The sequence below is a fragment of the Drosophila obscura genome, unplaced genomic scaffold (assembly GCF_018151105.1).
Source record: "Drosophila obscura isolate BZ-5 IFL unplaced genomic scaffold, ASM1815110v1 contig_85, whole genome shotgun sequence".
Classification (NCBI taxonomy): Eukaryota; Metazoa; Arthropoda; class Insecta; order Diptera; family Drosophilidae; genus Drosophila; species Drosophila obscura.
The window spans coordinates 32,175-43,138 of record NW_024542878.1 but is presented as its reverse complement, the minus strand read 5'-3'; the positions used below and the strand labels follow the sequence as shown (position 1 = coordinate 43,138).

At 44.8% G+C, this 10,964-nt stretch overlaps 2 protein-coding genes across 2 annotated transcripts; both read left to right on the top strand.

Annotated features, from left to right (window-relative positions):
* Positions 1-6,280: 6,280 nt before the first annotated feature.
* LOC111069011 (innexin inx6) lies at positions 6,281-8,050 on the top strand. Its single transcript, XM_022358889.2, has 3 exons — positions 6,281-6,391; positions 6,447-7,120; positions 7,187-8,050. The coding sequence occupies exons 2-3, from the start codon at positions 6,455-6,457 to the stop codon at positions 7,925-7,927; spliced, it is 1,407 nt and encodes a 468-aa protein (XP_022214581.2). The 5' UTR covers positions 6,281-6,391; positions 6,447-6,454; the 3' UTR covers positions 7,928-8,050.
* Positions 8,051-8,413: 363 nt separating this feature from the next.
* Positions 8,414-9,335, top strand: LOC111069020. Its single transcript, XM_022358898.1, has 4 exons — positions 8,414-8,523; positions 8,633-8,697; positions 8,753-8,812; positions 8,893-9,335. Exons 1-4 carry the CDS (start codon positions 8,439-8,441, stop codon positions 9,331-9,333), a joined length of 651 nt encoding a protein of 216 aa, XP_022214590.1. The 5' UTR covers positions 8,414-8,438; the 3' UTR covers positions 9,334-9,335.
* The last annotated feature ends 1,629 nt before the right edge of the window (positions 9,336-10,964 follow it).

Sequence of the window (10,964 nt, the reverse complement as noted above, 5' to 3'; positions counted from 1 at the left end):
GTATGAGTTCAAGCGACTTCCTTTTGGACTAAAAACTGCACCTGCTGTATTCAATCGACTCATGGCAGAATTACAGAAGCGAGTGCAGAAAGGCGACATGATACATTACATGGACGACATCTTAATTGGTAGTTAGACGTTTGACGAGATGTATGAGAAGCTTGAGCGAATCCTCCAAGTATTGCAAGAGTGCGGACTAACGCTAAATCTGGATAAATGTGAATTGTTCAAGCAAACAATTACATTCCTGGGTCATCAGATACACGCAGCCGGCATTAGTCCTGGAGAGGTTAAGACGAACGCTATTGCATTGTTCTCGACGCCGATCAATGTGACTGAAGTACGGCAGTTTTTGGGTCTCAGCGGTTACTTCCGGAAATTTGTTGCCGGATATGCCATTATTTCGGATCCCCTGCGTGCCCTGTTGCGCAAAGACCAGACGTTCAAGTGGGAACAGCCACAACAGGATGCATTTGACGAGTTAAAGAGACGCCTAATATCGAAGCCCGTTGTCACCAGTTACCGACTCGATGCTGAGCATGAGCTACATACGGATGCCAGTGCCGTTGGCTTAGCCGGAGTATTACTGCAGAAGGATGAGGATCAGATGAAGTCAATTGCTTACTATAGCCGAGCAACGTCCAAACCAGAGAAGAACTACCACAGTTACGAACTAGAAGCTCTAGCCGTCGTCGAGTCGTTGGAGCGATTTAACTATTACATATATGGTAAGCGTATTAAAGTCGTTACCGATTGTAATGCCCTCAAAACATCAATGGAGAAACGAGAGCTTATACCCCGAATTGCAAGATGGTGGCTACGTATACAAGAATTTGACATAGACATTGTTCATCGAGCTGGAACACAGATGAATCATGTTGACGCGCTAAGTCGAGCTCCATTTGGGGATGCACATGAGATGGACACAGCATCCCTGCAAATTTCGAAGACCATCATCGACGAGGCTGATTGGTTGTTTGCCATACAATTGCAAGATGAGAAAATCCAGAAGATTGTCGCTGAGATGAACATTGATAAGAAATCTGAGACCGACGAGTATGTGATCGAGCAAGATCGCCTGTTTCGCAAATATGACGGCAAGCTACTATGGCTTGTGCCGAAGCAGCTAAGATTCCATATTTTACATGAATGTCACGACAAGGCTGGACACATGGGCACACAGAAAACCATTAATCGGATTCTAAATTTGTTTTGGTTTCCCCGAATGCGCAACTACGTTAAAAGCTACATAAAGTCATGTGTGGGCTGTGCGCTGTATAAGATACCAGGTGGACGTCAGGAAGAACAATACCATTATGATGACATCCATCCGATCCCTTTTTCGACCGTACATACGGATCACCTGGGACCCTTCCCAAAGAGTTCCAAACGGAATGAGCACATTCTTGTGATTGTCGACGCATTCAATAATTTTACCATAGTGCGAGCTGTAAAAAGTACAGCCACGAAACACGTTATTGATATCCTGCAGGAGGTAACCAGCTACTTAGGAATGCCAGATCGAATCATTACCGATCGCGGTACAGCTTTTACTGCAAAGGATTTTGAAAAGTATTGTAAGTCGAATAATGTAAAGCACATACTCAATGCTGTAAAGACACCGAGAGCGAACGGACATGCAGAGCGAACCAACCGGATTATTTTGTCAATGCTATTGCCTTCAAATGAAAATGAAAAACGATGGGACGACCAGATACGCTCAATTCAATGGAGCATCAACACCATGGTAAATAGTACGACTAAATGTTCCCCATTTCAGCTATTGTATGGTTATGAGCCACAAGATATCCTCAAGAACACTGTGACAAATGCGATTCAAGGCCCGGATCTGAAGATGCTGACAGATGACGAGTTGGAAAAGCTACGAGCAGATGCTGCGACTACAGTCAACGATCATAGGGCTGCTGCGAAGAAACGTTACGATGCTAGACATTCCAAGCCAACCGTATATACCCTTGGTGATCTTGTGTTAGTCGAGAATGAGCCGTTTAGCACAGGAACATCACGCAAATTGGAACCTCGCTACAAAGGTCCATTTATTATCAGCAAGGTTCTGCCAAACGACCGATATCTAGTAGAAGATATCCCTCATGCCCATCGAAAGCAAAGGCACTATAAGTCGGTGTTTCTTCTGACAGAATGAAATGCTGGTGCGAACTCCCACCCGATGAACCAGATGAAGATGACGACATGAAAGGCGACTCACCCTACGAATCTCGCGAGGACGCTGCGATTTTTCAGGAAAGGCCGACTGTGAAGAGCTGTTAGTCAACAGAAGCGGTCCACTCTATTGGGGGCTGTTATACGCACGATAGGCCCCTAGCCATCGATAACAACAGAGGCGATACTTACTTAAGAAGTCGAAGCGAACAAGATAACACACGTTCAAGAAAACCTTTTTTTCAATTAATTCATTCTACATATATTGTTCAACTTATTATATCCAATAAACACTACTATACTACTCAAAAGCCATCCCTTCACAATTGTTTCTCCAGACTATCATCTGATGAAATTGATCCTCGGGTTTTATCTACACTTGTCGGTACATTTTCTCGAGGTCCGCTGTGAATACGTACTTATGTATACGAAAACGTAGTAGAATGGACATAAGTTCACTCTGAACTGTGGGTCCGGCATGCAGAATGTCGTTTAGAGACTTTCCGCTTGTTGATTTGCATGATGCATCAAAAACGACCCGTAGCTTTGTGCTGGTGCTCTCAGGTTTGAGTACACAGTGGTGTGGTATGAAGTAATGTCTCTCCGGCACTTGTGTTGCTGAGACCATCTTCATGTGTCCAAATCCTTCATATTCATTCATGAATTCCACATAGCCTTTCCAGGTGTCTGGTGAAATCCGTCGCTCTAATGCCAGGAATTATTTCGTTGCAGAGACACCCCCAGAACTGAAGAGTGTTCGGAAACTGGGACTTTTTCTATCAACCTGCCATCCGATGCTGTTTGTAAGTTCTCTATAAAGTAAGCTTCGCAATCTGCTTCGATTGACGTGCGTGGTTGTTCTTCCGTCTCTAAGTTGTCCAGAGTCCAGAGTCCAGAATTTTTCCATTAGCTCGTTGAGTCCAATTGCACAAATGGATGAGGAGTTGTGTGCAGACCTGATTTTTCCTGCCACAATCCATCCCAATTTTGTATTTTGCAGCAACGGGCATCCTGAATTTGGCTGTTTTTGATCTGGGAGTAGTAGCGACTAATAGTGCTCTGTTCCGATGAGCATGTCGACTTTTCCCAGTTTATAGAAATCCGGATCTGCCAGTGGGCAATTGTTTTGTATGCTCAAGTTCCTTTCATCGAGTGCCTGCGCTGGTTGATCAGCAATTATCTGAGGTAGTACGAATGCTTCAATTCTTTGCGTAAATCCGCCGTGAAGGGATTTTATTAGAACATTTACTCTTGCTCTGCTGGTCTTAGACTGACCTCCAATTCCTTCGATGCGTAATGTTGTATCATTAAGTTTTACTGACAACATTGATGCCATTCGTTCAGAGATCAGGTTGATCTGTGATCCTGAATCCAGCAAAGCTCGGAAATTGGCTCTCTGTCCATTGTTTGCTTCTACTGCTACTTTTGCTGTCGCTAAAAGGTTGTAATTATTGTTACTTGCTGCGCCAACCGTCGGTGCTCTTGCTTCTGTACTTGCGCCCGATGGTATGTCCAAGTGCAGCAGTGTATTGTGTTTTTGGGTATGCATTTGTTTTGTGGCTTGTTTTAAAACAGTTGACACACAATTTCTGCTTTTGTACCCAATTTAGTCGTTCTGTTGGTGACTTGGAGCGAAACTCATCGCATCCGTAGAGCCAATGGCTTGCCTTCTTGCAGAATGAGCAGAGAGGCGTCTTCGATTGTCCAGTGTTTACTGTTGCACATGTTGTGCCTTTTGGCTATTTCCTTGACATTTGTGTCATTTTCGCTGTTCCTAGAACTCGAACTCTTTGTTCTAGGAACTAAAGCATTGTGTCCAAGGGTTGTATTTCCTTTGAGCTTCCCAATGATTGCTCGTACAAGGCTCTTATAGTGACATCCAGCTTATTTTTGATGACGGCAATCAATATTGGATCCTAGGTGGATATATTGATGCCCAATCCCTTTAGTGATGCCAGGGATTCGATAGTTGTAACGTACAACTCTTTTAATGAATTGGAGTCGTCATTAACTGTGTTATAATTTAGGAAGCGTTTCAATACCGTGCTAGCGACGTCTCTGGGATTGTTGTATGTATCAATCAGAATTTCCCAGGCGCTCACATAATGTTCTTCCTTTAGATCGATATGTCGGATCAATCTTTCTGCCTCTCCAGTTACGGTTGTTTTTATATACCACATCTTCCGTACTGTGGGAATGTTTGTTTCATGTATCATACATGAGAACAGGTCATAGAACTGGGTCCATTTTAGTATGTCCCCATCGAACTTGGGAATGTTGATGCGTGGAAGCTGCATGTCATTATTGTTTGATGTGGCTGGTTTTGTCAATGCTCTTTGTACCTCTTTTTCCAGGGTCAGGTAGGCTTCCATGTTGTATCCTCCTTCTTCTGGGTTATCATATTCCTCGTGGATTTTATCAAATCACTTAATGTGCGTCCTCCTGCCTCTGAGAATTGTCTCAGAATGCGTTTTATGGACTCTACTTTGGCCTTTTGTCGGCGACATAGTGAAGGCAATTTGCTGTAAGCCTCCGTGAATTGCTGGCTCCGATCATTCGATTGTGGATCGATATTTTGACCCACATGAGCACTTGATGCCTGATTTAGCTTGTCCATGCTTTCAGTAAAGATCGCAACGTATGTTTTTAGTGTTTTACGTAAGTCCTCACGAAATTTAACGTAATGATCGGTTTTGTATGATTTCGATATCTTGGTGTCGATTTCGTTAGTGTCGATTTTTATTTGAAAGTACGTTATATTTTGCTTCCTTTCTGGAGAGTCTTTTTTGAAGTTCCTAATTATCTTCGAAATTTCATCTCCAATTTCTTGCTGCTCATTTAATGCCTCTGTGGCGGCAGTGTGTTCCTCTTTGTGTGAATCCATTTCGCCTCTTACTTATTACTTTGGCTCGTTGGAAGTATTTAATTTGCATTGCAGCTGGATACGCTCTTATTCGCAACCGATGTTGGTCAAAGTAAAAGTACAGACGACGTACTGGATGGAGGTTTTGTGCTGGTGAAACGCACTTGTGATCTTGATCTTATTAATCGTTGATCTTGTTGGCTGATGATCTGAAAGTGACAGATCTGCCAAATTGTTCTACTTATTGGTAGGAGATTCTACCTAAGTATGTGGCTTGCTGCCAGTTTGTGTTGAAGAGTCCTGGTGACTTCTTCAGTGTAATCTGCAGGTTTTCCTGCGTCGTACTTTGTAAGGTCCTATCTCAGGCTGGGATAGGCGTCAGTCTGTCCAGGGTCCTGAATTACAAGTTATTTATAAATCGCAGGACTTTATTTGGAAAACCAGGAACTTTGCCAGCAACTGAAAATGGGTTAGCAAAATCACAACACTCTTGGTTCCTTGACTTTTTTAAAGATATCTTTATTCTTTCGTATTATTATGCTATCGCTTATGTTATGCCTCAGGTTATCTTTATTGGTGTTACGACGCGTATGATTGTTTTTCTGTTGATGGTGGATGGACTGCTTGCCTGCGATGGCTGATTGACTGCCTGCCTACGATGGCTGGTGGACTGCCTTTTTCTTCATGCAAGGCAGTGCCTTTTATAGATCCGGCCGGCCTTCGATTTTCCCATGAATGTCTTACAGATATCTTATTTCTAATTGAGAATGTGGGAAGGGTTCTTATATAAATATATATTGCCGAATTATAGTCTGCGCGTGCAGACAGGCTGATCGGTAACAGAAGGTTACCTAATCATTAGCCCTGCAGTCAGCGTCCAATATTCCCGGTGAGGAAAGTCGGAGACTGCTGACTGGCTCGCGCATGTGAGGGGTTTGCCCGGTAACCGAGGGATACCTAAGCAATCGCCTCCCAACAAGTGTCCAATGTCCCAGGTAAGGTGATCGGTGTGCACCGGTACCGTGGCAAAGGAATTTCGTTGGCACTTCGGGAATATACATATATTGTTAGGAATATTTATTTATTTAATAGTTAATTTAGTTAATTAAAATAGGCCACAAATCGCAGCGATGCATTCCGAAAATCTTCATTAATTTGCAGACTCAGTTACCCACTGCCATTTAAGGCTGGCAACACTGCAGCAACGTTACACCAACAATAGACAAGGGAAAATTTGAGACAAACTGTCAAATTCACTTGTCAGATTTGATTGAAAACAAAATAAAATAAATAAGAAAAACTGTCTGTGAAGGTATACAAAAAGTGTGACGTGACGGCAGTTAAACGGTAAGTGGACCCAAGCAGGAGTCCTGGAGGCAAATGCAACTTCAATATTCCTAAGATCTGGCCATGTATGCGGCCGTGAAGCCCCTTTCGAAGTATCTGCGCCAGAAGACGGTGCGCATATACGACCCGATATTCACACTGCACTCCAAGTGCACCATCGTCATCCTGCTGACCTGCACGATCCTGCTGTCGGCCAAGCAGTACTTCGGCGAGCCCATCCTGTGCATCAGCACCAGCAGCCACAAGGAGTACATCCAGTCCTACTGCTGGACCATGGGCACCTACATCCTGCCCACCGAGACGAACATCAGCACGGGCCTCTACTTGGGCGGCCTGCCCGCGGCGACGGACCGCAATCGGAGCGGTCTGCACGGCCTGATGGCCAGAGATGTGCAGATGTTCGCACGCATCATTGCGATAGCGGAGGGCGTCGGTCCCGAGAAGCGGGGCGTCACGAAGCGCCTCTATTTGCGTTACTATCAGTGGGTGTTCATGATCCTGCTGTTTCAGTCGCTGCTCTTCTACCTGCCCTCGTATCTGTGGAAGGTGTGGGAGGGGCATCGCATGACGCAGCTGTGCTGTGAGGTGGGTGGCGCCATCATACTGGAGGACACCTATCGCACTCGGCTGCAGATGCTCACTAAATACTTTCGGTCGAAATTTTCCAGCATCCACTGCTGCTATGCCATCAAGTATACATTCTGTGAGATGCTCAATCTGCTGATAAGCGTGAGTAAACCGTCAGAGACTGCAGGGAGCCAGGACTACTCATCGCTGCTCTCCCACTGTTTCCAGATACTAAACTTTTGGCTCATGGATGTGGTGTTCAATGGGTTCTGGCAGAAGTATATACACGCATTGGCCGCCATACCCGTTTACGATTGGCAACTGTGGAACATGATGACCTCGCGCGTCTTCCCCAAGGTGGCCAAGTGCGAGATGTTTGTGTACGGGCCCAGCGGCAGTCCGAGTGTGCTCGACATTCTCTGTGTCCTGCCGCTGAACATACTCAACGAGAAGATCTTCGCCGTGCTGTATGTGTGGTTCCTGTTCATCGCCCTGCTCTCCGGCCTGAACATGCTGTATCGCCTCATACTCGTCTGCTGCTGCCAGCTGCGACTCCAGCTGCTGCGCACCCATCTGCGCGGCATGCCTAAGTCGCATATTCGCGAGGTTCTGTCCACCACCGGCTACGGCGACTGGTTCGTCCTAATGGGCGTCAGCATCAATGTGAATCCCACACTCTTCCGTGAACTGATCGAACAGCTATACACGGAACAAATGGAGGATCGTGCTGCAGTGTTGCAAGCAGCCGCATCCAAAAGGGATTCAACCACTGCCCACTGCACGCTGCTCAACAACAGCAACAGCAACAATCCGCAGCAGCATCGTTCGATGGGTGCGGCCAGCCCCAGCCATGCCCAGAGGGATCCGTCTGTGCCCACACTCACACTAATGGCGCCCACCATGGACACGATGGGCTCCAACAATGAGATTGTCAGCATTGATCGTTTCTGCGAGGAGAGTCAAGTTTAAGATTATTTCAAGCATTCATTTGATTGGATTTGATCGGTGCAAAAAGCTTTTGGGCGCTTATTTGCCTTTAATATTCTTTATATTTATTAATAATTAATAATTGTATTAATATTGTGCCAGAGTTTATATTTTAGCTATACATATGTTCAGCTTTGATTTTTCGTTTTGTTTTTGGAATGGTAACTGAGCTGCCAGAGGGAGTCCAATAGCTAGAATCATTTTTCAACAACTGCCATGGAAAGGGTTCTCCGGAAAGAGCTGTGCATGGGTAAAAGTGTTACCTAGGAATTACGATTAATTCAACGAAATTCGATACCTTTTCTGGGCTGCGATTGCACATAATCGTACGCCACTTTTTATTGTTATTTTTTCTGTTTTTGCCGTTTTCCAAATGGCTCTCCGCCAGCTGTGCGTGTGTTGGGCTGAGCTGGGGTGGGGTCTATATTCTGTCTATAAAAGTCTCATGCACGCTCTGGTTGGGGCGCAGTTTGTAGCTTAATATCTGATCGAAATGACATCTCTTGGAAAATCGATAGTTTTTGTAACATTCGTCATGCTCCTGACTGGCACAATTGTCTTTCAGGACTACTGGCAACGTATGTTTTGTGTTCGCCCTACTTAATTATTATTAAATATTATTATGCTATAAATATAAATATTATTATGGCATTATAATGCTATTATTATGCTCTTGTGGATTTGCAGCTCGTTGCACGAAGCCCTTCGTGGACGTCGGTGGACGTTGCCTATTCTTCTCCTCCAACAAGGCCGTTCGTATGTCATTCGTATGCCAGGTATTCTCTCTTATATTTTGCTCACTTTTAGCCCACTTATGAGTACTACAAGGTCACCTACAAAGCGCGAGTTCTCAGCGTACCCGTCATAGTGAGTATTTACACACACCCCACCCCTCCGGCTATGTACATGCACCCCAAAATACTCCAATTTGATTTTCGATTTTTTAGATGGGCTGGCTTCATGCTTACCTAGGCTGTGAAGCCATCGATGACAAATGCCGACTGGTGACAATTCGTTCGGTCGAGGAAATGCGACAAATTTCGTACTACTTGAAGTACAAGGCGCACGTCGAAACCCATTCGATTTTCTGGGTGGGCGCCCATCGGGGACGCCTGTCCGATCCCGAAGATATTGATCACAAGACCCTGCACGATTTCTACTGGCACAATGACGCCAAGCCGATGAACTTTACCAACTTCAAGAAGAAGGAGCCCCCAAAGAAGCCTTTCGGCGATGGCTACTGTGTCTACACGGAGTTTACGGGCACCGAACTGGTCATGGGCGTGGACAGTTGCGACAAGAAGATGGCCTTTGTCTGTGAATTGGACCCAACTTTACCCAAAGGAGAAAACCCGTTCCACAACAGAGACGCCAATGTAAATCTATAGAGTATACAAAAGTTTGCATTACAATACATACATAAATCACACAACAGCCACTTCGCAATTATAAATAATTTTGTATATGAGACTTTCGACAGCTTTTTAAAATAAAAAAAATAAAAAACTTTGCTGTTTGTTTAGGAATTATTTAAGAACTTTGGTCTGAATGCAATTGATATGGTTTTGCTATGCGAGTCCGTTCAGAGTTTTTTTCCAGCTGAATTGCTGAATTCCCATTGCAGTGGGCGTTAACTTTCTTTATAGGTATATTTTTCCTATAAACGAATTGCATCAAAATGCTAATAAAATGCACTAATCATAATGAGTGGTGCGCCGGTGGCGGTTTGGGTACCAGCAGGCATAACACATAAACGTGAACAAACTTGCAAAAAGTTACACAAGCCAAGCGGCAGGTAGCTCTAGATGCTGGGCGATGATTGTAGAACTCTTCTCTCTTGTCGGTCCTTCTGTCTGTCTGTTTGTCTGTCCGTCTGCCAGCAGGTAGGGAAAGCTGAACGGGCAACGGGCTGGCTGGCGGGCGGGCGATGACAACGCAAATGCCGGCAATTACATGCAGCTACTCAGACAACAACAACAAACAGCCTGCACACAACTGCAGCAGCAACAGAGAGAGAGAGAGAGCGAGAGAGAGAGGACAAATAAAGAATTGTCCGAGTCTTTTGATACCCTTGCAGGTTCATCGTTTGTTATTTAATTTATATTTATCATTTGATTTTAAGTTTAATATCCTCCAAGATAAACGAAAGCTATGAACATTAATGGGCAAATATTATTGGAATAAATCGAACATATTTTGTGCATACATATCTAGTTCTACATACATGTACATACATATCACATTTATATGTGATATACTAATCCTATCTTGACGGCATTCATCATGCTGATCGGAAATATATTTATGTACATATGTATGTAGGCCTGCAAACATCTGACAGAAATCATATTACCTTCTGCCAAAGGGTAAGCAAAGAAAGACGGTGAGCGGGGCAGAGCAGAGAGCTGGCCGAGCAGCGCAAGAGAGCGGGGCAGAGTAAACATTACTGTGTCTGAGGCGGCTAAAGAGAGTGCTGGCGTGAGAGAAAGACAGAGTATTGGCTGGTATGGGATGGGGTGTGGTGAGGGGAAGCGTAAAATAAACAAAGTTAATTTTAATTAAAAACCGCAGGAAACCGAAAAAACAACAAAATGCTAAATAAAATGGGCGTGAACAAGAGAAGGGCACTCAACGACGATAACGATGGCGAGATGTTAAACTGAAGTCTTGCATATGCAAGTGTAATGCAATGCAATGAGTGGCTTCATGGGGGTGGTGAAACAACAAGGCAAAGAGTAGAGGCAAATAAACGGGAAAGAGACAGCCAGACAGACAGACAGACGGGCGGCGCTGACTGCTGACTAGTGAGAAAGAGAAAACATGCCGCCAGCAGTAACCAAGCAGCTGCAACCGCGGTGTAGGCCCACTAACACTAAACCAACACTAGCGCCCCACAGCCCCAGCCCCACACCACACCACACCACACCAACCCCCTAGAGCCCCTCACCGAAGGGAAAGCGCCCACCAATGGATAACTGTAACAAAGACACATGTAAACAATTTCGTTTGTCTTCATCGC

Coding starts and splice junctions, on each gene's coding strand:
- LOC111069020 (XM_022358898.1), top strand. CDS start 8,439: ATGACATCTCTTGGAAAATCGATAGTTTTTGTAACATTCGTCATGCTC. Junction 8,524..8,632: donor CTTTCAGGACTACTGGCAAC/GTATGTTTTGTG, acceptor GTGGATTTGCAG/CTCGTTGCACGAAGCCCTTC. Junction 8,698..8,752: donor TCTTCTCCTCCAACAAGGCC/GTTCGTATGTCA, acceptor GCTCACTTTTAG/CCCACTTATGAGTACTACAA.
- LOC111069011 (XM_022358889.2), top strand. CDS start 6,455: ATGTATGCGGCCGTGAAGCCCCTTTCGAAGTATCTGCGCCAGAAGACG. Junction 7,121..7,186: donor TGCTCAATCTGCTGATAAGC/GTGAGTAAACCG, acceptor CACTGTTTCCAG/ATACTAAACTTTTGGCTCAT.